At 46.9% G+C, this 27,958-nt stretch overlaps 1 protein-coding gene and 1 non-coding gene across 3 annotated transcripts; one reads left to right on the top strand and one right to left on the bottom strand.

Annotated features, from left to right (window-relative positions):
* VDAC1 (voltage dependent anion channel 1) lies at nucleotides 1–27,958 on the bottom strand. Of its 2 annotated transcripts, none has more exons than XM_040622452.1 (9): nucleotides 27,935–27,958; nucleotides 16,169–16,241; nucleotides 15,603–15,652; nucleotides 14,360–14,512; nucleotides 14,215–14,267; nucleotides 8,033–8,260; nucleotides 4,102–4,252; nucleotides 1,914–1,971; nucleotides 1–943 (listed from the first exon to the last, which is right to left on the bottom strand). In XM_040622452.1, exons 2-9 carry the CDS (start codon nucleotides 16,233–16,235, stop codon nucleotides 852–854), a joined length of 852 nt encoding a protein of 283 aa, XP_040478386.1. In that variant the 5' UTR covers nucleotides 16,236–16,241; nucleotides 27,935–27,958; the 3' UTR covers nucleotides 1–851. The 2 variants fall into 2 exon arrangements, with proteins under 2 accessions (XP_040478386.1, XP_040478385.1); XM_040622451.1 differs by lacking the exon at nucleotides 27,935–27,958 and adding an exon at nucleotides 27,713–27,825.
* LOC121100888 lies at nucleotides 10,407–10,510 on the top strand. Its single transcript, XR_005832670.1, has one exon. It is a non-coding gene; the product is annotated as a U6 spliceosomal RNA (small nuclear RNA).

Here is a 27,958-nt window from a genome sequence, read left to right as displayed (position 1 = left end):
TGAGGTTTCAATATTTTATTCAAGTTTTACTTTAAGTGATGTTAATTACAGCATTTGAAGGGGAGGATCTAATTCCACACAAAATGGAAGACTCTAAAATGTACCCATTAAACGGCTAAAAAATAAACTGAGTGGCGAGAATATAACAAGTCCAATTTAGATTCCGAGTGTTGTCACAATGTGATTACATTCACACAGACTCTTCCCAGCTCAGAGCTGGGACTCTTAGAAGCTTTTTCATACTCTGGTGCAAGGGCAGAAAACCACCACACGAGAGGGACTTAAGTCCTGAATTCTTGGCTTCATCACATCCGCCTTCTCCACCCCAAAATGGCACGAGAGACAGCTACCACACCCTGCAGACTACTTTTGGTGTAAAAGAGGTGACGGACTGGGGTGGAAACAGGTCAGGAAAATCTGTCTAAAAAAGTCTCTTTCAGATGAGTCTGTACACACCATCAATGAGTCTCTCCTTCATTTGGGTAGGAAACCGAGTTCAATTCTCAGGAAGTCATAATTTCATTCATGTACTCAAATACCAATTAACAAAGTGCCCACAAATTACCAGCTTCCACTTGCAGCCATTTCTAGATAAAAAAGAAACCTGAACTCTCTAGAGGGGCCACCAAGCTCCCCCCAAGTCTACAGCTGAAAGGACTTTTTGTGGAATTGGGTTTCTTCTGTACCTCTGAAAGGGTAACACCTTAAAGCTGAATCATCTTTAACCTGGAGGTCTAACATGATATTTAGCAATACTTGCATCCCAGACATACAACATTAAAAGGTACACTAAATTCTGAAGGTAGCTATGCTCAAAATAGTTTAAAATTAAACGATTGTACAGTATTCACTTATGCCTGAAATTCCAGTCCTAGACCAAGCTTGTGGCCGCCAGCATTGACATTCTTGCCATCCAGAAGAGCCGATAGCGTCAGTTTGATACCTGCAGGGGGAATGGGAAAGAGGGAGAGGAAAGAGGGAGGGAGGAGAGGAAAGATAAGAAAGGTCAGCACACAGAAGAAGAAAGGTTAACACAGGGAGGCATGCCAAAGCTCGCTGGCCAGACCACAGCCAATTCAGAACCTGCTTCGGCCGTGTGTGCTCAGCAAGGCAAAACCACATGGCCCGGGAATGCCTCTTACTGATCACTGTCGGACTAATTAATTGGTGGCCTGGAATGAGCTTATAAAACAGTAAGTATTATTCCACAGCCCTACCCAAATCCACTCTAGGAAGTCTACTTTCCTTTGTCCTCTCATGGCCCCCTACTACAGTAATCTCTCTACCACTAGCACCAGGCACAAAACTTCTTCAGCAAAAGTACTTTGAAATGAAACCCAACCATGAACCAGACTCCAAGGTCTCACACTCAGCGTGCACACAAGCACACACACATGCACACAACTGGTATTTTCCCTACAGTAGCTTGATTTTGCCATCATGTAATATTCGATTTCTAGAGTTCAGAGACCCAACTTGACCAAACTAACCCCAAAGTGGTACCGTCTCCTGTAGTTCTAACACACCAGGGACTGGTCTAGCCAACTGTGCAGAGGAAACCCACAGGACAGTTACAAGTGAGGATGATCTCTGCGCTAGTTTTAAGAACCTGCTGGAAATAAGTATCAAGCATTATATACACACTGGGAAAGACAGATGGAAAAAAATAACCGACAGTGTAATGTATGTTAGCCTTGGCCTTTTTCTCTCCTACTTACTACTTCTATTCTCCAAATGTTTTATAATGACTCTGTATCCTTTTATAAACATTTCATTATAAATCTTTATATACACTCAACTATAATGTACAATACAGGCATTATATAAACAGTAACATAAAGCAACAAACCAGCACTCCAATTTTTCTTTAAGGCAAAGAACTAATTTCACTAATTTTCACAAGCAACACATACCTGGCTTTAGGGTCTGAGTGTATCCTAAACCTATCAGGCTGGAGTTGTTCACTTTAGCCTAGTCAAGGAAAAGAACAGACAGAGTTGAAATTGTTAAGTACTTTATGTTTCCATCTCTACAACGAGTAAGAGCTTTGTAATCAACCAACCCTGGACTTCAGGATCAAATTCTCTTTTCTCATGACCCCTCTGTTTATGGGATTCATTAAATTCAACACGAAATATATCAAATCTGAGAGCTAAGTCTCAGAAAAGAAACTCAAAGAGTCAACACAACTGTCAATTAAAAGGTAATTATTATTTAAATTTGATTCCTGAAGGTATGAATGCCCAATTTCATTTATACTGAGTGGGTCTGTATTTAAGTTACAACAGGTGAAGACACTTTCATTTGTGGCCAGAGAAATATAAGCCTTCTTACATGGAAGATTTCTTCAAAATCTATTTGTTAGGATAAGGGAAAACAGAGCAAATGTCAGATGGAGTATTTGAGGTTTTTTGTGTTTTTTTTAAAGGCATACATTGTTAGAATTTTCCCTTCATGGGGGCACCTGGGTGGCTCAGTCAGTTAAGCGTCTGCCTTTGGCTCAGGTTATGATCCCGGGGTCCTGGGATCCAGTCCTGCATCAGGCTCCCTGCTCAGTAAGGGAGTCTGCTTCTCCCTCTGCCTCTGCCCGTGCTCGTGCGTGCTCTTTCTCTCTCTTGCTCACTCTCTTTCTCAAATAAATAAATGAAATTAAAAAAAAAAAAAAAGAATTTTCCCTTCATGAAAAAGGGAAGCAAAAACCATAGTGACATGAAGGTGGTTCAGCATTGCCACGCCTGAATTTAAAATGAATATTAGAGCAAAAGAATGACTTAGCCAGTCACTTAAATTTCAGCACTTAATGAATGCTGATTAATAATTAAGTTCAGGGGCGCCTGGGTGGCTCAGTCGGTTAAGGGTCTGCCTTCAGCTTAAGTCATAGTCCCGGGGTCCTGGCATCGAGCCCCAAGTTGGGCTCCCTGCTCAGCAGGGAGTCTGCTTCTCCCTCTCCCCCTGCTTGTGCTTGCTCTCTCTCTCTCTCTCTCAAATAAATGAAATCTTTTTAAAAAATAATTAAGTTCAATAAAGCAGCTGAGTCAATAATAATTTTGCCCTCATTCTTCTGCCTGAGTTGCAGGGAAATCTGGGCCTCTCCCTGGCCCCTTTCTGGTGAAACAAGGAGAGGTCAGCAGCAGAGCGATCTCCAGCCATGAGAACACTGAGTCCTGGAAAAAGCTGAGGCTGTCAAGGTGCATGTTTTCTGCTTGAATGCTGTTTTCAGACCTGACAACTCCCATGAGAAAGAACAAAGCAGCGGGAAGGAAGACCTTCTGGCAGACAGTGCCCTATCTGGCTCTTCCTTTTTGCTTATCCCATCTAATTACTAAGGCCCCTTTTCCTTTGTTTCTAAGCGCTTAACGAGAAGGGAGCCAGATTCAGATGCCATTTCAGACTTCAAATGGCCTGTTTGTAAATTACATAAGGAGCATCCTGCAACACGAGATTTCCTCATTCCACCCCAAAAGGGATGCAACTAGCAATGCCCTGTGACAACAGAGATGAGTTCACAGGATTTAATGCAAAAACCGTGCAGCAGCTAAGGGTCTGTGGGCAATGCCAGTGAGTCTGCAAGATCAGATGCCAACTGCTAAACGCCAGGGCCTGGTTTCTTAATATCCAATATAGGAGAGCTGGGCAAGAGAATGAGAAACAAGAAGGAAAATGAACATTTAAAACCTTCAGGTTCAAAGTAAACCCCTTTACAGTCTGCAGGAGGAACAAGAGCTGATTAGGGGAGGGGGCTCCCCAGCAATCCATCAAGTCCTGGTCCCAGCACTTACCAACCGTCTGCCCCATCTGCCCTCCACCTCTCTGAATTTCCAGTTCCTCGTTTGTGCAGAGGGTTGGGATGATCATTTTTTGAAAAGGCGCCTACCTCAAATGGGTTGTATAAGAATTAAACACAGTAACCCACATATAACGGGCTGCACGCAGCGCCTGGCACCCACAGTCAGAACTATTACTATTAGCACTTTCCTCATTTCAAGCTCTTTCCACAGGGAGAAAATCTCTAGCCCAAGCATGCAACCTCGGCAGTCCAGAAGGATGCCAACCCCACCATCAGGTGGAGCCTGGCCAATGCAGGATTCCACCGGTACTCACCGAGAAGCAGGCGTCAGGGTCGATCTGATACTTGGCCGCTATTCCAAAGCGAGTGTTACTATTTCCTGCTGTCCAGGCCAGATTGACAGCAGTCTCTAACTTCTTGTTCACCTTCTGATAAATGGAGCCACCGAACTCTGTCCCATCGTTTCTGCAAACAAGCACAGCACAGATGCTAATCCACCCTCAAAGGCAGGCTGCAACTGGGCACAGCTGTCCAAATCTAACAGAGGACAGGGATGCTGTAAATGAACCAAAGTGATCACAAAACGGGTACCCAACTAGGGAAAAGTCTGATAGGAAGGGAACAGACGCCAGCGTTGGGAATGTTCAGAGGAAGGGAAAGGCTATTTGAACCATCACTAGGAACACCCAAAGGCAGGAAGCTCAGGCTGCATGGAACTTGAAGCTTGCTTCCAAAATATTCTTTAAAATAAAAGCAGCAACGGCGCACCTGGGTGGCTCAGTCAGTTGAGTGTCCAACTCTTGATTTCAATTCAGGGCGTGATCTCAGGGTCGTGGGATGGAGCCCTGAGTCGGGCTCCCCGGCTCAGCAGGGAGTCTGCTTAGGATTCTCTCCCTCTGCCCCTTCCCATTTGCACTTTCTCTACATAAATACATACATACATATAAATAAATAAAATCTTTACTAAAATAAATAAATGAATAAAGGCAGCAAGTAAGACCTTGGGATTCTGGGGGGGTTTCTGTTTTTGTTTTTTTCTGCTGCTACTGCTAATGTCATTACTTTTATAAATGTGCCTATGATAACAATAGTAAGGAAATAGAAGCAAATGAGAAGAGAACACAGTCAGAAACGGTAAGAAAGGCTGGGCCACTCGCATTTTTCAGAAGGCAGGTTATAGCCCATAGCAACCCCAGCTGCAGCCACTGCTGTGAAGACACAGCCAAAAGTGACCCAGGCTCCTTGGAGGTGCAGCGATGACAAAAGAGTTTAACCTGCAATTCAGACTTGTCCACCTGTGTGAAATTCTTGGCCCAAACCTCCAGTATCTCCACAGTTCTGATGCGATGAAAAGGAGCTACTTGGTGCATTACAAAATGTCTCATCTTTCAAAAACGGAATGAAACTCAATTGGGGCAAACGCCTTCCTCTCTTCCGAACACACCAGACTGACGCCAGCCTCTGGAAATAGCCCCCATTCCCTCCTTCACATTCTTAACGTGAAACAGTATCAAAGTTCTGCCTCATCACTTTGGGTGCTTCGAGTAGAAAATGTCATCGGAAACTAGTAAGGCAGAGCCCACGTGCTTTGGAATTCAGCAAAGAGCTCAGAACTCACTAACCCAAGGAAAAATTGTTGCTGATTCATTGCAAACTCTGCTCCTCACCAACACAGTCTCTCTGAAGTAGATGTTCGTAAGTACATTCTAAATGCTCACGTTTTCCCTGAAATCCAGCCACATAGACATCGTGCTTCCAGTACGTACAGGTTGAACCCCTCATTCACAGGGAATCCTAACGTCTTCAGAGCTGAGTATGCTACAAAATAGCAGCCTGTCACAAACAATAGATTTTTGAGTGATTTTAGTACAACTGAAATAGGAAAATTTTCTTGGGCTCACGTGTTTGTCAAAAAAATGTTAGTTTCTTTCAATATATTCTAAAACCGGCAACACTGCCTTCCTGTACTGAGCTCTCAAAACCATAAACAGAGGGAAGTCATTGTTCAAATTCAACTGTATAAAGCACAAAGAATGTCTATTACACATCGGGGCCTCCACAAGCACCAGGGCAACCCAGATTAGCTGTGTCAGCTGTCTCCATGCCAGCTAAAAATAAACCATGTCCACTTATTAAGAAATCAGGTATCTGAGGCTTAGGTATGTGGGGAAAACAGCTAACAGCCGCTGTTATTCCTAGAACTGGTGCCAATTTCCAATTCCAAACCAAGAAAGACTTTCCATTTCAGTCAAAACTCTAACTTAAAGAACCCTTCTATTGCTTGTGCTGTTCTTCCTGTGACATTTTTGTATGTTACCTTTTTTTGAATTTATGTATCTTTTTTTACTTTTCTGGTGTATATTTCTATGGATTTTAACACATGTACAACCACCACTACAATCAGGATACAGAACAATTCCACCACCCCCAAATCTCATACCACCTCTTTGTAGTCACACACTCCCCCTGACAACCCAGGAAACCCTGGACTGTCCTTCACTGTGGTTTCCCTGTGATTTTCTAGTTTTAAAAAAATTCACAAATTATATTAATATCTGTTATGTTATATTAATTCTGTTATGTTAATTATATTAATCAGAGTAGTCCTCCATTATCTGCAGAAGGTATGTCCCAAAACCCCCAGAGGATACCTAAAACCACAGATAGTACTGAACCCCTGTATATACTATGTTTTCTCCTACACATACATCCCTGTGACAAATTGAATGTATAAATTAGACGCAGTAAGAAATTAGCAACAATAACTTCTAATTTATTTTAATAAAATAGAACAAGTATAACAATATACTGTAATAGAAGTTATATGAATGTGGTCTATTTCTAAAAATAGAAGTTATATGAATGTGGTCTATCTCTAAAAATACATTATTATACTGTATACGCCCTTCTTGGTTTTTTTTTTTGGGGGGGGGGACAGGCAGAGGGAGAAGGAGAGACAGAATCTTAAGCAGGCTCCACGCCCAGTGCAAAGCCTTACATGGCGCTCAATCTCACGACCTGACCCCAAATCAAGAGTCGGATGCTTAACCAACTGAGCCACGCAGGCGCCCCAGTATACAACCTTCTTGGGATGATGTGAGATGGCAAAATGCCTACACGATGGGTGAATGACACAGACATATGATGCAGCGTCAGATTACTACCGACCTTCTGCAATACATCAGAAGGAGAATCATCTACTTCCAGACTGTGGTTGACTGTGGAACCATCAACTGACATCATGGAAAGTGAAACAGCAGATAAGGGGGAACTACTGTATAAAAATTCTTTTAAAAAGTTTGTAAATAGACATGTTATTAGATCTTTAAGAAGTCACTTCTTTAGTGACCTCTAGTGGAAAGAAAGAAAATTGGTAAAGCTGTCCCTGACTTGTGCCACAGGTTAGTTGCTCCTGCCTAAGAGAATTTTAGACTGAAATGTGCATTTCCATTCACCTAAATCAGCAGCACTCCACTTAACTCCCAAGGTTGATGACAAGTGGCTCTCTAACCTAATCTGCGCTTTTCTCTCCCCTTCCCCCCTTCCCGTACTGTCCGGTAATTAATTAACTTTTGCATGCTATGCCATGTGGAAAAGACGCTATGCGACTGAGATCATCGTCCCCTAACCTGTCTCTCAGATCTGCATTTCATTAAGCACAGCAACCTGACCTCAGGCATCACAGAGAAAGAGTGGCACCTTTCCCTGCCATTTTCTTCTTTTTTTTTTTTTTTAAGATTTTTATTTATTTATTTGACAGAGAGAGAGACAGCCAGCGAGAGAGGGAACACAAGCAGGGGGAGTGGGAGAGGAAGAAGCAGGCTCCCAGCAGAGGAGCCTGATGTGGGGCTTGATCCCAGGACCCTGGGATCACGCCCTGAGCCGAAGGCAGACGCTTAACGACTGAGCCACCCAGGCGCCCCTTCCCTGCCATTTTGTTACTAAAACTGAAAGGTGCTCCAATGTCCACAAAAGGGCACTAGCAGGGAAGCGACACTCCTCCGAAGGACATCATGCCACTGCTGTAACTGATCAGTCATTCCGTAGGTACCAGGGACAACAATGACTCTAGAACACGAAGAACCTAAGCCACTTCCGGAAATGGGCAGGTGGGAAACAGAGAAATACCAGCAGGCCATTTGGCTCATCTGATTCCAACACACTCACCTGGAAGTGATTAAAATGGAGCTTGAAAAGCAATCTCCCTTCTGCACACACTCACACACCACACTCGTGCACACTTACACGTTAGTGTGGAGCTGGAACTCGTCAGTCTTGTAGCCAACCGCAAAGTTGCTCTGGGTCACTCGAGACTTCGAAGTCTCAAAATTCATCTGGTAGCCGGCCAGCCAGCCTTCATAGCCCAGCACCAAAGCGCCCCGGACCGAAGGACCGGCAATGTCGAAATCCACGTCGCAGCCCAGGTTGATGTGCTCCCGCTTATACCCTGTCTTGATTTTAGCATTTTTTTTCCTGAAGGAAAAGAAACTGTGTTAAGATCACAAGCTGACTCACCTTGCAACAACCATACCAAGAAGTACCAAAAAATTGCTTTAAATCCCAGTTTATATACAGGGATGGGGGGGGCAAGGTCTGGGCCCAGATCTCCCTTACGCAGCTGCTGTGGCCACAATGGCAGAACACAAGCTCTCTACCCAGAATCGAGTCTGCAGAAATGCCACAACAATGAAGTTGAGAGCAGAGGCAGGGAAAGCTTGGGGGAAAAAAGCGCTAAGTAATTTTCTTTTACTAACCTCTCCCTATGCTTTATGTAATGGCCTACATGGGCATTTATTAGGGAGAATGCCACCATGTAATTATGAAACAGATGTTGCTTTGCTATTCTCCAAGTCTATGAGAAAGATACGGTGTATCTGTCATGAAGGCAGCTATCTAAACAGCAGCTTTAAGGAGATGGCTACTTTCTTACTCTGTGGCTCACCATGTAAGTAAAGAAAGAAACAAATACTGGAGGGATCCCTTCTAAGTAAATAGAACAGATAGCTTTTAATTCAGTATTCATGAGATCCCAATGAGTATATATTTCAGAGACCTGGGTACTGATGTGCAACCTGGGGCCCTGCAGTCATGGGGGCTGGGAAGCTCTGAGAGACAGGACAAGTTCACAGGTCTTGTCTGCTAATCCCAGATTTGCATATGACCAGATGGTGCCACCTGTGCCTACTGCTCAGGAAAGGTAGGTGAGTCATGTCACCTGCAAATATATTACCATGCCTTTACCAAAGGTCAACATGGGAGACAAGACCACACCTACCCAATAAAATTTAGACAATTTTCTGTTATTCAGCTACAAAATGGACATCCTCCTGCAGCAAGCTGCATTCTCACCAGAGATGCGATCTGCACAGCCTTGCCCACCCCAATTTCATTCACACCAAGATTAAAGCTTCAGGCCCAGCACCCAGACTCTGGACTCTAAATACCATTCTCTCCCAAAAGGCACCAGTGCTCCTTGGAGAAATAGCAGACTACGGCTCAGGACAGGCAATGTGCGAGGTGAGCTTGAAGCATTACCAAAGCTATCAACGACTGTTGGGGTTGGTGCACAATGACTTGAGAGCTAGCCTGAAGAGACTCCCAAGGGATTCAAACAGGAAACAATGAGCTCATCTTTAAGAATAATACCAGCAATGGATTGAAACATAACAAATATGTTTAAATCTATGAATTTTTCATATTGACACTTAAAACACACACATTAGTCATCTTCAGAAACCAGAGAACCAAGGTGTTACTTTGAAACAATAAACTAAAAAGGAAGCAAACATTTATTCCACCTTTCCTACACTAACTCTGTCTCAAGGTAACCAATAGGTTACCTTGAGAAGTTTCTTTTTATTGAAATAGTCTTGCTAATACATGAAGAATGAGTGATTAAAGTAGAATTACCAATTTGTAACCCCTAATGAATGAATTGTGAATAGCACTAACATACAAAGAACGAACCAAGCCTTCTATGTCCAAGTCATGGAAGCACGGAGCACCACTTGTATTTTACCACCCCCGCCAATGGACTCTAAAGGCAATGAAGCCTCTGACTTACCAATTAACAGTAAACATGGCAGACAGAGGAACAAGTTAAATGGCACCAAAGAGATGCAAACAGCAAAATTTAGTCTATATGTAATCTTACAGGACAAATGATCTAGTTTCAACAAATAAATTGCAAAGGGAGGGAGGGGGGAAGGAGGAGGAGAATCTAAAAATTAAAGAATTTAAAGCAGCCATATGTACCAATTTTTGCAATTTTGCATGGACAATTTTTGATTCTTTAAAAAAAATGAAATCATGTAAATGTGATTAGGCTAGAGATTTAACAGTATGACAGAATTATGATTAATTTTTTACAATATAGTCATACTGTGGTTATACTTTTTTAAAAAGGAATCATATTGTGCTTGCTTCAGCAACACATACATTTTTTTTTAAAGATTTTATTTATTTATTTGACAGAGATAGAGACAGCCAGCGAGAGAGGGAACACGAGCAGGGGGAGCAGGAGAGGAAGAAGCAGGCTCCCAGCGGAGGAGCCTGATGTGGGGCTCGATCCCAGAACGCCGTGAGCCGAAGGCAGATGCTTAATGACTGAGCCACCCAGGCGCCCCCAGCAACGCATATATTAAAACTGAAGTGATACAGAGAAGATTAGCATAGCCCCTGCACAAAGATGACATACAAATGCACAAAGTGTTTCCTATCTTTAACTCTAGGGAACAAACTGATGGTTACCAGAGAGGAGGGGGTAAGAGGATGGGAGGGCACTGGTTGTGATAAGCACCAGGTAATGAATGGAATTGCTGAATCACTATATTGCACACCTGGAACTAACATAAGATTATATGTTAACTAATAAGAATTAAAATAAAAACTTAAAAAAAAAGAATCTTACCACTTAAAGATACATATTAAAATATTTACAGATGAAATTACGTGACAACTGTTATTTACCTCAAAATAATCTGAGGGAGAGATTATGAATGTATAAATAAAACATAATTGGTTCTGGTCGATAATAATTAAAGCTGGGTGATGGGAACATGATGAGGGCTTAACATACCACTCTGCTTTTTTTTTCTTCTACTTTCTTTTGTATGTTTGAAATTTTCCATATCAAAAAATTTAAGGTTAAACATTCCAAGTCGTCAATGACATGAGAATTTCAGACGTCATGGCTGAAAATAAAGCAGACGCCACTCATAAATGACAGTGACGCTTGTAACTTTTGCTCAAGTTGCTTCAGTGCATTTTCTCAAGCTTTGAAGGAAAGGAGTAACAACCAAACAAATTCTCTCTCAAGAGGAAAAACTCAAAATAAACCTATTCTGGTCTGCCTGCTCTTTGCAGGAAGAAGCCTAGGTTTTGGCTTCTCCATCGGGCACCATGCTAGTGGGGTGACTGATGAAAGACAGCTGCTCAGAGGCTGACATTTAGAAAGAGAAGGAGACCAAGAACTATAAGAACGAGGCATCTTATAACCACCAGGTAAAAAGCTGCTGCCGACCACGAAGTGTGCTGCCTGGGGCAGGACCTCCGAACAGTGGTGTGCACCAGCCACACCGGACCATGCACACAGTGCCTCCCTTACACTGTCTCAGGGAATTCCAGCCAGGAGCACAAAGCCCCCAGAGAATGGGCAGTGCTGGGGCAGTGACTCAGGTTTCTCTCCAGGTTCCTGCTCTCATGTAACACTCCACATCTTTGGAGTTCTCCCTCTTACAAATATTACTGGGATTTTTTTTTTAAAGCTATTTCATGGTGCTAACTTGGCAAGCACCTGAGCGAGGCATGACTCTGATTTCTGGTTAACAAGCTGGCTTTCTTCTGTGATGGGTACCCAGCATGGGTGCTGGTCCATAGATCAGTCTGCAGCCTCATCCATAATGTGGTCCATGCTCAGCTCCCTACAGAAGCCAGGATGCTTTCCCAGGCTATCCCCCTCAGTAGCTCTGGAAAGCCAGCTTCCATTTCCAATCTCCATCAAGTCATCAAAACTTGCCTCAAATACCCAGGAGCAATACGGACACAACGCCATTCTTTTATAAAAGGAACTGAAGCTCCTTGGAGAAACAAGCAGAAGATGAGCCTGGTACCTCTTCTGAAGTAGAGCTCAAAAGAAATGATAGCAGAGTATAAAACACAAGGATGTCGGCTTGGAGGCATGCCCAATGGCCATATCTAAAACAAATGAGTATAAAATATATTATGGTAATGGATTATAACTCACAGAATAAATGTCGATGGATCCATACTGATATAAATAATTGATTAAATTAATAGATGGAGGAGAAGAAAGAGCTCTCCCTTACAGCAGAATCCCAATTAATAAATGCAGAAGGAATGATGGGAAGAGAAAATCACCATTTGCCAAACGTAACTGCTGCAGACAAGAATCACCAGTTGAGGGGTGCCTGGGTGGCTCAGTGGGTTAAGCATCTGCCTTTGGCTCAGGTCGTGATCTCAAGGTCCTGGGATCAAGCCCTGCATCAGGCTCCCTGCTCAGTGGGGAGCCTGCTTCTCCCTCTCACTCTCTCCCATTCCCATGTGCGCTCGCTCTCTCTCTCCCTCTCGAAGGAAGGGAGGGAGGGAGGGAGGGAGGGAGGGAGGAAGGAAGGAAGGAAGGAAGGAAGGAAGGAAGAATGAATCACCAGCGGATACTATCCTTTTTACCAAAGGATAAGAAACAGAATACCTGCATAGTCTCAAAGTATTTCCCAAGATACTTATTTACAAAGAGAAAAATAGCTTCACAGAGAAACCTCACAAACACCGCTTATCAAGTGATCAAAGTTAACGTCACTAGTAATGAGGCATACTGACATCTATGCCCTGACATCACACACTAAGAAAGACAGAACACAACATCACTTCTGTGGCTGTGAAAAATGCATAACCTGAGTTCACCATGAGGAAACATCAGACAAATCCAAATCGAAGGATTCTACAAAATAATTGGCCAATCCTCTTTAACACTGTCAAGGTCATGAAAGACAAAGACTATGTCCCAGATTAGAGACGACAAAAGAGATTTGACAACTAAATGCGATCTAGTATCCTGAACGGGATCATGGACCAGAAATAAGACATGAGTAGGACAACAGACTAGTTAACTGTGTGAAAGCCATATAAATTTCCTGGTTCTGATCACCATATCGTAGTCGTGTAAGATGTTAACATTAGGAAAAGCTAGGTCTAGGATATAAGGGAACTCTACACCCTACTTGTACAACATTTTTGTGTATGTTAAGTATAAAATTATTTCAAAATAAAAAGTCAAATTAAAAAAAAAATGTTCCTCATGTATATTGCTGTAGGACCTGGAGACTTCTTTGCAAACCTCCCAAAGGTAATGGGAAATCCCGTACAAACTCCAAAGTGTGCCATCTCCGGGCAGCAGGCAAAGTCTAGGCAGCAAATTCAAGCATGTGAGCACATCCTCGTGCCCTGCATGCTATCAGAGAGTCTCTCTGGGTAACCTCTCCCATCACGGCAGGGTGCCTGGAGGGAAGTGGGCAAGCAAGAAAGCAATGCTCCTGTGCGAGAAACTATAGCAGAGATGAGAACAAGAGTAAATGCAGCTCCTGCCAATGGTCTTCACGTCATCCGTAACAAAGTTACAGAAAGACTATAATCTCCAGAGACAGAAGCCCTGTCCGCCCAGTCCCTTGAGGTTTCCCACAGGCAGTACCGGCTCTGAACTCAGCAGACCCTTCCTCTAAAACACATTTGTCAGAAGGGAAGAAAAGAAATAATACAGAATGGCAAAAGATGAGACTCATAAACGCCACTAAATGTACACTTAAAGACTGCAGAGCTGGTAGATTTTACACATGTATTTTATTACAATTTTTAAAAATTAAAAATGAAATTTAGTACATGCCCTTGAGCCTGTCAGCAATATGCAAAACAACCTTCCCCAGGTTTAAGAGACCTACTGCTCAGAGGGGCGGGGGGGAATGTGTGCCCCTTCTCGCCACTTTGAAAACCTCCCAGGAGCTGCAACAACCAACATACCATCTTGCCTCCTAATGAGCCAATAACTGTCAAGCCTAACTGGTTTGTGGCTGGGGGGCACGGGGCAGAAAGTGCAGCCTCAGGAGCCACCCCACAGTCAGAAGCCACAGTCTCTCGGTGCTCCTAAGTAGAAAGCTGGGGAGAGGACCCTACCAGCCTGAAAACTGGGGGCGGCAACAGTGCTCGCTTAGCCCCTGCTTCCAAACATCGCCTGCTGCCCTACAGCCTTGGCCATTTGCAACAGCAGCAGGCTCACTCACATGAAACAGCACTACTGGACCACAAGTCCTGCAGCCCGCCACAACGGAGGCCTGGAGAACCGCAACAGGCAGCCCAGAACCTTACTGTAACACACAGCTAAATGTCCTGGCTAAGAAAACATAGGAGATTCTTACCCTGTGTTTGGTGAGAAGGATGAATCAAAGGTCAGCTTCAGTCCACGTGCAAGCTGAATGGAAAAGAAATTTGCCAGGTTTAGTCAAAAGGCAGGGCAACAGATGTCAGTGAATAAAACTATGTCTTTTCCCAGGTGACCATTACCTGATCTTCCACAGTGATCTCTGTGCCTAGTGTGTTGTCAGTGTTCCATTTTTCTGTAAACGTCAAACCATATTCGGTCCATCTGTACTTGGTTTCTAGACTGCCCGTCACTTTGGTGGTCTCAGTGTTGGCTGAACCTGAGCTTGTAAATTCCTTTAAAGGAGAGAGAGAGTCACAGCCTGTATGCCAGCAAGACGCCACCCTAAAAAGAACGTACTTCCACTTATGTAGGGATGTGTGGGGACAAGAGCTACTCCTATAATTCAATTCAATATTTAAATACAGATGGGGCTGAAGTCTGTTGATTAAAGGACTCTTTTGGGGAATTCTTTGTCAGGAGACAGCTTCCTTCCTCCCTGGTAATGCTTTCGTCTAGACAGGAAGGCAATCCCCCTTCCATCCTAATAGAACAAGCATTGAGCTGAAGATGACACCGCAGCAGATGAACCCCAAAACTTCCTCCTTCCAACAACTGCTGCACGCACAATTTAAAAGGGGCCACTAAAGGGGCACCTGGGTGGCTCAGTCAGTTAAGTACCTGACTCTTGGTTTCGGCTCAAGTCATGATCTCAGGGTCCTAAGATCGAGCCCCACTGTCTTCGTGCTCCCAGCTCAGCAGGGAGTCTGCCTGAGATTTTCCGAGATTCTCTTTCTCTCCCTCTGCCCCTCTCTGGCTTGTGCACGCACTCTCTTTCTCTAAAAAAATAAATAAATCTTTAAAAAAAAATAAAAGGAACTACTATGATTTTTTTTTATAATTATGTGGCACTGAAAACAGGTCAATTTTTTTTACTGAAGATTTTTATTTATTTACTTGAGAACGACAGAGAGTGTGTGCACAAGTGGAGGGAGGGGCAGGGGGAGAAGCAGGCTTCCCGCTGAGCAGGGGACCCCCCCCCAACCACAGGGCTCGATCCCAGGACCCTGAGACCATGACCTGAGCTGAAGTCAGACGCTTAACCAACTGAGCTACCCAGGCACCCCCAACACAAGTCGGTTTTAAAATAAGAAACAAGGAAAAATAAAACTGAGGCCTGCCAATGAGTATTAACAGCTGTTAAACTGGGGACCTGTCAGCAGGGTTCCCCCGGACCACCCATCTCATAGAGGATGCAGTGAATTTGACAAGCACAACCCGCTACAATCAAAAAGGGCCTTTCATTTGGCTCTGCCACCCAGAACAAGGCAGTTATTTACCGATCTACAATAAACACCCACACTCCATGTCGGTCAGACAACTTACCAGTCCATTCTCAGATTTTGTTTTCAAGTCAAGTTTTATTAAGCCAAATCCTAAAGAAAGAAGATGGTAAGTGTTACTAGGTTAAATAACTTACTTGAGAGTAGCATCTCTGCCTCCCTTCTGCTGTTCCAAAACGCCATGAGTGTGTAGGGAGCCCATCTCCACTGCTGCCAGCCTACGTGTGGAGCTCAGGTGCCACCAAACGGTGGCAGAAAGAAAAGGCACCCCCAGGGCTCCACCTGCACTCCCAGGAGAATGTAGGAAAAAGGTACGTGAAAGCATGAGCACGTGCCTAAGGACAGGCTACATTTAGAACTCACACTCCACTGCAACAGCAGACACAAAGCTGTTCCCACCCGTGGGAGAGGAAATCACAATGTCCACTCGTCTGTAGTAATTCATGAGCCTGCTCCCACCGGGTGCACAAACCAAAACTACTAGCCATAGAAAGCTCATCTTATTTTCCAGAACATGGAAGCTCTAAGAGCTGACTGACCCACATCTCTCAAAACGTGGTGGGTAAAATCCCAAGCACGCCAATCCAGCCCGTGAAATGCAACACTCACCGTAACCCTTGGTGAAGACATCCCTGGCAGATTTGCCAAGATCAGCATACGTGGGAGGCACAGCCATCTTCTGCTACAATAAAAGAAACACCAGAAGAAATACATCAGTAATTAGGGAAATGAGTTTTCCATCAATAAAAATTATTAGCTACAATTAACCACCAATAAAAATCATCGGCACAGAGTTCCGGGTGTGCACGGAGAAGCCTTACTATCTCGTGCTTCTCCTTGTATCCAGAGGTTGAGATACCCAGTAAGTTTTGTTGACAGCACATCAGCCTACCTTTAGACCTCTCCTCCTTGGCATCCCCAGGACTGCGCACAAGCCCAGAATATTGCAGGAGTTAGTAAATATCTGCTGAATGAATTAATTACCAAAGACACATTCCCACGAGCCAGCTACTTTACTGAACTGCAGGACTCTTGCCAATAAAAGGTATCTTCTTACAAAATGTCGGCTGCTATGACATTAAATGCACTGAACAGAAATCGGAGCTTTTTCAGGCCCACCTATTTTCCATATGGTTCTGATTTCACTCATTCAACAAAATACTTACAGAGTACCTACTATGTGCCAAAATGAATGTAACTTTTCAAAAAACTTTCCATTTCGGGGAACACATTTTTTGAGTATCGTATTTCTCCCAGAGAATACAGTAAAACCTAACAAGGAGGCAACTCTTCACATGGAAAGAAAAGGAATTACACACACCCCTGGAAAATTAATGCAAACAAACACTGATTGAGCTGCAATGGGACTTTATTTTTAAAACCAACTATGGGGGGAGGGGCGCCTGGGTGGCTCAGTCGGTTGAGTGTCTGCCTTCAGCTCAGGTCATGATCCCAGGGTCCTGGGATCCAGGCCTGTATCAGGCCCCTTGCTGAACAGGGAGCCTGCTTCTCCCTCTGCCCCTCCCCCTCCTCATGCCTTTTCTCTGTCTCTCTCTCAAATAAATAAATAAAATATTTAAAATAAATAAGTAAAACCCTCAGAGGCACTTGGGTGGCTCAGTCGGTTGAGCATCCAACACTTAATCTCGGCTCAGGCCATGATCTCAGAGCCCTATGCTCAGCAGGGAGTCTGCTTCTCTCCCTCTCCCTCAGCCCCCCTCCTTGCTCTCCTGTGCTCTCTCTTTCTCTTTATAAAATAAATAAATAAATCTTTATTTTTTTTAAAGATTTTATTTATTTATTTATTTGACAGAGAGAGGGGCAGCAAGAGAGGGAACACAAACAGAGGGAGTGGGAGAGAGAGAAGCAGGCTTCCCACTGAGCAGGGAGCCCAATGCAGGGCTTGATCCCAGGACCCTGAGATCATGACCTGACCCGAAGGCAGACGCTTAACGACTAAGCCACCCAGGTGCCCCTAAATAAATAAATCTTTAAAACCAACTATCAAAGCACTACTTGAAATTGCTACATATCACTAAGTCAGTCAACAAGCATTTATTAAACACCTCCATGTTCAAGGAAGGTGAGTAATTCAAATAGTCCTTGCCCTAAGGACCGCACTGTGTCCCGGGGAAGCTTTGCTCTGACGTATTACATACACAGAATTAAAATCCTAATCCAGGGCAGCACACACAGTGTGCTCCATCCAGAAGGAGAGGAGCCCTGAGAAAGCAACCATCGCCTGCACTTTCTCCATTTCTAGAATCATTAGCCTCAATTAGCAGAAATTCAATAAACCCACAGATGGTTCCATTAATATTTAAAATACAGTAAACCAAAAGTGCCAGACTGAATCTGCATATACCCCATCTGAAGTCACATATGTATGTACTCACACAAATAAACATCTGCATGGCATGTTCCTAGTAAGTGGGAACCCACTGAAAAGTGGTTCAGGTGACCCCAGGGGGACAGTATCCAAAACGGAAGCCGTGCTGCCGACCTAAGCCTTAACTCCCAAGACACTGCAAGAAGCCCACAGAAGCAATGAGTACACTAGAAAATAAACAACTACAAACTTCCACAATTTTAAACCATAAAATTGTGGTCCAAGTTCCGTTTTACTGTTTTCAGAGGTTGTGCTAATTCTGCCTCACCTCACTTTTGTGTCAGAGCAGAGCGGAGTGCGGCAGCCCAGTGAGCTGTTTACGCTATCCTATTTTTGTTGTGCTTGTTATTTCTTGCACATGATCAAGCTAGAACCATGGATACCTCAGTCCACATTAGGGTCAGGGCACAAAGAACACGGGGGAAGATCCATTTTAGGCTGTCTCCTTTGGCTGTTTCCAGTCTGGGCACACCCCTCTCCTGACCTGTTCATCTTCCACCACAAATAAACCTCACAGACACATCCAGCCCTGGGACAGACCAGGAAACCATCCACCAGGTCCTCCAGAATACCCCCAGCCTGAGGCATATGCTCTGTCCGCAGATGGCCCTGGCTTCTCCCAAGAGAAGCAAAGAAACAGCCCTGTGTCAAAGGCTGACGTAATGTGCCCATCTCAGCTAAGGGCCTGCAACACTCTCCACCCCAAGCAAAGCTAACAGCAATCAGTGGCCTGAGCACCCCTCTTCAGTGCTGCCCTTCCCCCCTGGGTCATGAACACAGCCCCAGGGCGAGGGGCAGAGCAATACAGTGGCAGTATCTCCCGATGAGCTAAGCCCTCCCTGTACCTAAGCGCCAGGGCCTTTCTCAAGCACCCTCTGCTGGCTCTAGGACCCACCTCACCAGACAGGAGCAGCGTTCATATCTGGACTGGCCTGTCCCTCGGAGAAAAGGCAGATCACTCATCATTTAATGCTCCCCAAATACCCTCACTCATCACTAATCCCCAAAACCCAACAAGCAAGGCCACCTGTCAAAAAAAAAAACACTCCACTGCCAGCAACAGCACCCTAAAGGACGTGGCCATTAAAGAGATTACCATCTAAGGACAAGCGAGTTGGGCCGCAGATGGACCCTGGATGAGGCCAGGCTCTCCACGTGGCTGCAGCGCAGCACCTGGCGGGGAGGATCCAAGCTCACTCCTGGACCTGAGGAAACACCCACCAAGGAAGGCAAGACAATGACTGCCCCTTCACTAAAGGCCCCCCAAGTGCTGTGCCACTGCAGTTTCCCCAGTGCTTCTGCGGCAGTCTTCTGCTCTCCCCACCCAGTCTCCTGCATTCATCTAAGGACTCAGGCAAGGCCCGAGGCAGTCCGCCTCTGAGAAGCTCAGCTTTCTTACAACTGACAACAGCACCCAGGAAATGCCCATTTTTGCACAGTTCTCAGCACCCACTGCAAAAACAATTTTAGTGTAGAAATAATGATTCCCATTCATGTTTTCTCAGGCCGGGACCAGAGGGAAGAGAATGTGGCATCCTGCTTTCTCACATAACCTCCTGCCTGTGCTGACTCGAGGCTGAGCCCGGGCCCCAACCCCTACCTCCGCCCAGATCAGCTCCAAATCGCTCACCATCTGTCTCTGCGGCATCCACCCCATGTGCCTTCAGCAGCCCAGCCTCTGGAGGCCGAGCACAAAGTGGGGCACTCTGACATAGGAACGCAGCCAGCCCTGGACAGATGGGAATCAGAAGGCTGCCTGGGGAAGGCAGGAACCCAGTTTTCTGCCTGGGTCCCCGAGGATACGTGGGACACAAGGGCTGGACAGGACTGGGCTGAGCAGACCTGCCCCCAGTCACTGATGACTTTGAGAAAGACCACTGAATCACAGCAGGAGAAAGGAGTCCCCGGTATCCCTCCACTGCCTGAGAGCCTACCTACCCACCACACCCTGGCTGACCTTGGAACGGATTATGCAAGCTCCACTCCAGCAGAGGAATGAAAATCCAGCCCCATACTGGAAGCTCAAAGGGTAGAGATAGTGTATCGCCCAGCATGGCCTGCATAACGCTTAGGTAACCTCTGCCGCCTCGGGGGGGACATAGCTTCCTTGACTCATCAGTTGCCTGGCAGTGACAGCTGCTTTGCTCCCAGCGCCCCCACCACTCCCACAATGCACACCTACCCCCAAATCACACCCTTGAACTCAAAGCATCCCAGAGCCTGTCATGCCTAAATTTATCCAAAATATGTAAAAAGCTATGTGTCAAAGATGACAAGCCCTGGCACGTAGCAGATATTCAATATAAATGTCTGTTTAATGAGTAAACGAGCAAGGAGCAGGAAAGAATTTTTATAGTAGGAGGGAAAAAAAGAAACTTAGTATCTGACAAGAGCCTCGAAGTAAATGACAATGTAGCCAGGCAGGAGGCTCTCCCTCTTGCAGGGAAGTTGCAGCGGGACCAGGGACAGGGGGCGGAGAGACCCACAGCCAGCACCCTCCACCACCACCGTGGCCTAAGGAGAGCTCAGCTCAGGCTAAGGAGACCGAGTGGCTTCAGAAGTAATCACTGCCACTTCCGACCTCAGAACAAGGCGTGGACTTCATTCTAAGGCCCTCAGGGAACCACTTTAGAGTGAATGACACATCTGCGTTTGAGAGGCTCACCCAACAAACAAACTGGCAAACATGTAAATGAAAACATCCACCGCTGGTGCGGAAAATGGTCACTCCTGTTCACACCAAGCGTTAAGTAGCCCCTTTGGAGACAGCTGCTGGCCTGTGCCTAAGTGGGCATACATTAACCTAGTGGCAATTCTACTGCCAGGAACCGACCCAAGGCACCCAAAGATGTTTCATGAGGATGCTCACTGCAGCATTACTTACAACACACAAGCCAAAGGCAACCTAAGTGGCCATCAACAAAAAAATGAATGAATAAAATTAGAGTCCTCGCAAACTAAGGAGTATCAAAAAGATAATCAAAAAGAATGAGATGGATTTATGCATGGTGGCAAAGCAAGCTATCTTTGATACACAGTTGAACCTTGGACAATACAGATTTGAACAAATCTACTCATATGTAGATTTTTTTCAATAAATACAGTGTAGTACTGTAAATGTATTTTCTCTTATGATTTTCTTTTTAAGATTTATTTATTTATTTAACAGAGACAGCCAGCGAGAGAGGGAACACAAGCAGGGGGAGTGGGAGAGGAAGAAGCAGGCTCCCAGTGGAGGAGCCCGATGTGGGGCTCAATCCCAGAACGCCGGGATCACGCCCTGACCCGAAGGCAGACGCTTAACGACTGCGCCACCCAGGGGCCCGCTCTTATGATTTTCTTAATATTTTTTCTCTAGCTTAGTCTACTGTAAGAATATATAACATACGTAACATATAAAATACGTGGTAAAATTGACTAAATATTATCCGTATGGCTTCTGGTCAACAGCAGGCTATTAGTAATTAAATTTGGGGCGAGTCAAGAGTTATACAAGGATTTTTGACCGCATGGGGGGTAAGTACCCCTAGCCCCCATGCTGTTCAAGGGCCAGCTGGAGTTAAATGAAAAAAGCAAATCACAGACAATGCGTAATTCCATGTTATTAAAGGAAAACCCTTTTATATACACATTTATATGTTCACACATTTGTGAAGGATGGAAAAGCATGTTGAAAAGCTACAAACCCATCTGCAAATTGTGGCTGCCTGGGGGCTGCTTGGAAAAGAAAGGGGGTTTATGGAAGGAGTGGAGTTAAAATAGGATTTTCCATGTTTATTACACTTCATTATTTAAGTTGCTGGTACATATTGATAATATTTTTTAGGGACAGAAAACCAAAAAATCCACCCAATGTGTGTCAAGTTGCGCTATGTGGCCTTCATGACACCACAGTAAATCACATTCTAAAAGGCTGTTGCAGTACAGCGGCCAAAAGGAAAAGCCGTGTGGAAAGTATCTATCTTGGTTCCAAGAACAGATTCAAACTACACTGAGATGGCAGGGTTAACAGGCAAGGCCTATAGGGGGACCACCTGTGGCTCTGGCCACTCTGACCAGGAGGCAGGAATAGGACAGAGTTCCCTATTTTTAGGGTACATGAGAATCGCCTGAGCCACTTGTTCAAAAGCCTCCTTCCCTCCCTTTCAGCCTTTCCCAGCCTAACAAACAGGCAGGACAGCACTTTCTTCTGCAGAGGCAAAAGGATCCAGGTCCCCTCGGAGAGCTAATCACCACTGCAGTGCTTGACAAAGAGAGCAGGGTAGCCTTCAGCTCAGTCAGGAAAAGTCTTCTGAGCAAGATTAACACCCAGTGGGTTGAGAGACAACATCTGCAAGGGCAAGGGTGCAACAGGGCTAGGACCTGAACACCAGGAGCCACCCTGCCATGGCACTTCCCAGCCCATCCCGGTGCCCAGGCAGGAGGGTACAGCAACTACTACAAGGAGCTACGAGCCTGGCAGAGGTTCCACCAGCACCAGCCTCTACTAGCTGTGTTTTAACTTTGCACAAGCCTCTGGTAAACTTAGACTCCCAGGGTCTCATTTTGCCCATCTATAAAACGGGGCTAACAGTAGTGCCTTTCTACTGGAATGACTGCAAAGATGAAGTAAGCAGGGGCGCCTGGGTGGCACAGCGGTTGAGCATCTGCCTTCGGCTCAGGGCGTGATCCTGGCGTTATGGGATCGAGCCCCACATCAGGCTCCTCCGCTATGAGCCTGCTTCTTCCTCTCCCACTCCCCCTGCTTGTGTTCCCTCTCTCGCTGGCTGTCTCTATCTCTGTCAAATAAATAAATAAATAAAATCTTAAAAAAAAAAAAAAAGATGAAGTAGGTAGGCAGAGCATGTAGGAATGTCTGGCACACAGTGAGTGCTCCAGAAATGGCAGCGCTAATCATAATGCATTATTCTGGATATTCTTTTTTTTTAATACTTTATTTATTCATTTGTCAGGGAGAGAGAGAGCACAAGCAGGGGGAGCAGCAGGCAGAAGGAGAAGCAGGCTCCCTGCTGAGCAAGGAGCCCCATGCGGGACTCAATCCCAGGACCCCTGGGATCACAACCTAGGCCGAAGGCAGACACACTTAACCAACTGAACCAATCAGGTGTCCCTATTCTGGATATTCTTTGTTTGCCCTCCGGATCCACTTTCCACCTCTATCCTGATCATTATGGACCTCTATCAAAGGCTATGGTTGGTTTTGGCCAACAGGAGGCACCAGTCAAAGATGGGAGAGCGCGGCTGGGGTACTCGTTCCCTAAGCTCCCTCCCTCCTGGGCCTCAGGTGGGCACTGACTACTTTCCAAGGCCACAGCTCCTGCCAAGGGGCCCCATCCAGGTTCCAAAGGACCCAGAGTGGGGGTGGGGAGACACATCACTTGTCAGGTGCTCCACATTCTGCTCACACTTTTGCAAACGATCCTTTCATTACACTTTCTTTGATGACCGCACATAAGTGTGCACCTGATTCCTACAAAGACCCTGACCAACATGGCAATCCCTCCATCACCATCACCATCCTGAATTTCCCTTAGAAAGGGAAAATTGTAGGAAAGCCTTTGGTTCTGCTGTTTCTCTTAACAGCATCTGAGGTGGTTTGAGCAGAACTGGGCCAGCATATAGGAGCATCAGACCAGCCAGGGATTAGAATTTTAAAAAAGCACCTCCCCCAACTCTGGGGACCAGGAAAAGCAAGTTCCCCAGTAGGAGGCCAGCCCAGCTCTGAGAGCCCATATATTGGGCCAACACCATCAGAAGCCTCCCCACAGACCCCCATCCCACACTTTCTCACGAAAAAGGCAGCCCCTGGTTAGGTCTACAGGATGCTGGCAAAGCCAACGTCCTGCGCTCTGGTAGCAAGTCTGTGTTCCCAGTGCAGCTGTCCTTCCCTCCCACTCCACGACAGTCTCACACCGGGCAGCCCAGCTTCCTAGCATTGCTTCTATTTTAGAACACTCTGGGAGGCAGGCCACCACCAGCAAAGCCTTCCAGAAGAAACTTCAAGACAATGTAACTGACTTGGGGGCACCCATCAAGGGAAGAAAAGCCCGGGCTGCAGGCAGCACGCCAAGGTCTGAGTCCCAGGCGCACACAGGGCTGCCGCCTGGCCTCAAACTCCTCAAGTTCCCTGGAGCCTCACTACCTGGCTTGACCCAGTGGGGTTAAAACAAACAGTGCTTGGAAAGGTAGATTTGGGAGTCAAGCAGCCCTGAGTTCCAATACCACTCCACAACTCTCTAGATACGTGGCCTTTTTCTTTTTTCTTTTCTTTGTGAGTACTTAATTAGATTGTTAACATAAAATACTTAATACAGGGGCACCTGGGTGGCTCAGTCATTAGGTGTCTGCCTTCGGCTCCGGTCATAGTCCCGGGATCCTGGGATCAAGCCCTGCGTCTGGCTCCCTCCGTCTGGCTCCCTCCTCAGTGGGAAGCCTGCTTCCCCCTCTCCCACTACCCCTGCTTGTGCTCCCTCCCTGTCTGTCAAATAAAGTCTTAAAAAAAAAAAAAAAAACTTAATACAGTGAATAGTATCTGGGAGATATGCAACAACCACAGTATTTTGGTAGCGGTTTACATTTTATATATTTCTTATTATAATTACCAATGCTATGCAAGTTATCAAAAGGTCACCCTCAACCACAGGGTCCAGAGTCCTCCCTGACCACAATGAGGTATTGTTCAGCGGAATATTCTCCAGGTCAGTCCTAGAATGCCTCCTACCTCATTGCAGGAAAAACTGACCTTTCTCCTGACACCCAGAGTCATTGTCCTTGCAACAAAGAGGAGTGACTCCACTGACTGCAATCCACTGCAATCCACTGACAGCCAGCCTACACCCAGCCATACACATGTTCACTCCGACCAGTGTGAAAGAAGAACACTCCCCCGCTGAACAGCAAATTCTACCTTTCAAAATGCGATCACATCTATTAGCTCGTCGAAGTGGCCCCTTGGTATGGCAACCTCAGTGTGAAACCGCCAGCACTGAAACTAGCCAGGCCACGCCCTGGATCCCAACTCTGGGCTCAAGCCTCCTGACCCATGAAAAGGAAACAATAGTACCTCTCGCCCAAGGCTTGCAGGATGGTGGATTCAATGTCACAGAGCATATGTGAAGCCCCCACGAGGGTGCTGAGCAGGCTCTCAAGAACGACTGTTTTGATGACGATGATCACAGTGGAGACACTGAGGAACAAGACTGACTTGACCTGTGATCCAGTGGCTCACATCAGAGTGTCGTGAACTCAATGTGCTTTCCGAGACTCTTTCCAGACAGTTCTGGGTAAAGGGCACAGATACCCAATCACCCATACCCCCAGGGAGCAAGCAGTGAAAAGAGGGATTGTGCCCAGGCCCAGCTGAGGATCCCACTGGCCACATTTCCTCAGCGGCTACCAGAGGACTCTGTAGGGAGTCCAAGGCTACAGACCCTCCAAGTACCCTGAGGGGCTGCCTACAGGCTTGGGCTGGCTCTCAACCACACACATCCCTCTCTCAGTCACCACCAACCAAGAGGTCAGGCCATGAGAAATTGCACCAAGGGCAAAGTGAACTGCAGGGCCTTGGGAGCACCTTACTGGTAAAGGTGTGGGTCAACGTCCCTCCTTACCACCAGCTCGAAGCGTACTGTCCACATCTGCCTAGCACCCATCAGGACCAGCAGCCCACAGGCAACTCCTCACTATATGGTCCCGCTAAGCTGCTGTGTTTGTGTCTACAGATAGTCCCTATTATAGTATAGAATATATTCTATTACAGAATAGGATACAGAAATAAAACTAAGTCATCAACTGAGAGCAGTACCCCCTCCCCAGGGTCAAGCTCACTCTGGACAACTCCCGCAGAAGTTACCAACCCATCCACCATCAGAGAAGGGTAAAGGCAGAGGTCCAAAACCTTAGGGGAAACCATTCACCTGGGTCACCCTCCCCCGCAGGCCCAGCAACACCAGTTCTACAGGTTTCCCACAGGACGTGAAAAGTCACAGAATGAAGGTAACATGTTTAGAGCAGTGATTTCAAATTAGGACACAGTTTTACGTCCCAGCGCTCTAGGGCTGTACATTCCACTGCAGCTCTTGAAACATGTGTGACTCTCTGCTAAGCAAGGCTATTTTCTGGAAGCGAATGAGATGTGTGTCCTTAGAAACGATGTCCAAGATCAAGAGACTACGGTCTGGGCCTGCAGCCACTTACGTTATGTATGCCCATTCAATAATTTCACAAATACTCAACGAGCACCTACTATAAGCCATGTGCTGCAATGCAAAAAACTATCCTTCCATCAGGAAGGGTGAGTTGCCTCTTGGATAAAAAGCAAGAGTGCCTTTACCCCCCCAGACCCTTCTCGCACCTACTGTGCGCCAAGTGGCACCACCCCAGGCACTGAAAACAAAGCTGCACAGGGCTTAAGCCTAACACTGTAAACTCAGTCCAGAGCTGGGGTGGAGAAACAGGGCTAGCCCTGGGCAGTCTGCCCTGGCCTTGCCAACTGAGTATTATGCAAAGGAAGGGTCCATTCTCTATCCCCCCCAGAGAGGTGAGGCTGGTCAAGGGCTAGGCTTCCCTCAGGTCAAACAGAGCTAGGCTTCCCTCAGCTCTGCACCCACACGCAACTTCCTGCTTCAGCCTGACCTTATCTATCTATAAACTTAGAAGATTTTTCATGAATTATCCTGAAAATTACTCAATGCCTGGCACACAGGTGCTTAGTAATAATGTTTAAAATAACAGTGGCTGGCTCTGTTTATTGAACCCTTTCCAGAACACCACATGGGGTAAAAATGGTCTGCAGAAGACGGGCTAATCTTCCCAAAAAGCCTCAAGGCTGTCAAGGTTTCTACCGAAGGCTCTGCGTTAACCAACTCATTTCATTCTTCCCAAAAGCCCAACGAAGTAGAGCTATAATTGCTCCTATTCTGGAGATGAAAACTCAGGCTTAGTATCGCCCCGGCTGTGTGACCTTGGACAAGTCACTAGGACTGCAGCCCTGAAATCCAAGGGCCCTGAACCACTTTCGTGAAAGCACCGCCACACTCGGTGAATGAATGAGCAAACGAACCAGGAATCCCTCCTCAGGCCAAGGAGGCCACATCCTCTCCCCGCAGGGCGTCCTCCCCCAAGGCCTAGCCTACTGCCCAGGCCCCAGAGGCCTAAGTCGACTCTCAGCCTCCGGTTCCGCCCCGTAAGAAGCTGGCACCGGCGGACAAGTGCCGGGCGCCAGCTTCTCTGGGCGTGGACCAGACAGGCTGGACAAGGCGTGTGGAGCTGGGAGCGAAGGGCCACGGTCGTCACAGGAACTCATCCCCGCAGCGACGGCATGGCCCTCACAGGTCCGTGGGCCGAGCCCGGCGAGCGTGGGTGGCAGGCGGTCCCCCGCCCGACCCGCGCTGGCGGGCTCCAAGGCCAGAGGGCGCCGCCGGGAAAGGTCACCTAGACCTGCAGCCAGCCTGGCCTTCCCGCAGCGGCCCGTGCCCTTCCGCCCGCACGTCCCCGCAGGCTCGAGTCCCAGCCGCAGGCGCCCCCTGACGTCCGGCCTCCCGCTCCCCCGCCCGCGCCCGCTTGCCGCCGGCCCGCGCGGCCTGCTGTGCCCGCCGCTGACCCGCCAGGCCCGCGCGGGGCGCTCCCGCTCCCTCGGTGGGGCCCGACTCTCGGCCCCTCGCCCACGCCCGCTCCACCCCGCACCGCCTTCCCCTCAGCTCCCCGGGGCCCGGCCCGCGACCCTGGGCGCCCGCAGAGCGCCGGCCCCTCTCCGAGGCGCCTACCTCACAGGCGGTGGCGGCGGGCTCGGCGGCTGCTACCGCGGGGGCTGCAGCAAGAGGAACCGAGCGAGCGGCTGGGCCGAGGGCGGGACTGCGCGGACGGCGGCGGCGCGGACCCGCCCCAACCCTGCGCGCCGGGACCGGCGAGCTCCGCCCCTGAGCCCGCCCCGGACACCGCCCAGAGCTGGGCCCGGGTCCCCAGCCCCTGCGGGCCGGCACCCTTACCTTCCTGAGCCCTCGGTGCCCGCC

The sequence above is a fragment of the Ursus maritimus genome, unplaced genomic scaffold (genome assembly GCF_017311325.1).
Source record: "Ursus maritimus isolate PB19 unplaced genomic scaffold, ASM1731132v1 scaffold_5, whole genome shotgun sequence".
NCBI classification, from domain to species: Eukaryota; Metazoa; Chordata; class Mammalia; order Carnivora; family Ursidae; genus Ursus; species Ursus maritimus.
The sequence above is the reverse complement of the archived record's forward strand: the minus strand, read 5'-3'. Positions and strand labels throughout refer to the sequence as shown.

Coding starts and splice junctions, on each gene's coding strand:
- VDAC1 (XM_040622452.1), bottom strand. CDS start 16,235: ATGGCTGTGCCTCCCACGTATGCTGATCTTGGCAAATCTGCCAGGGAT. Junction 8,261..14,214: donor TCCTTCTCACCAAACACAGG/GTAAGAATCTCC, acceptor CTTTTCCTTCAG/GAAAAAAAATGCTAAAATCA. Junction 1,972..4,101: donor ACCCTGACGCCTGCTTCTCG/GTGAGTACCGGT, acceptor TTCCTTGACTAG/GCTAAAGTGAACAACTCCAG.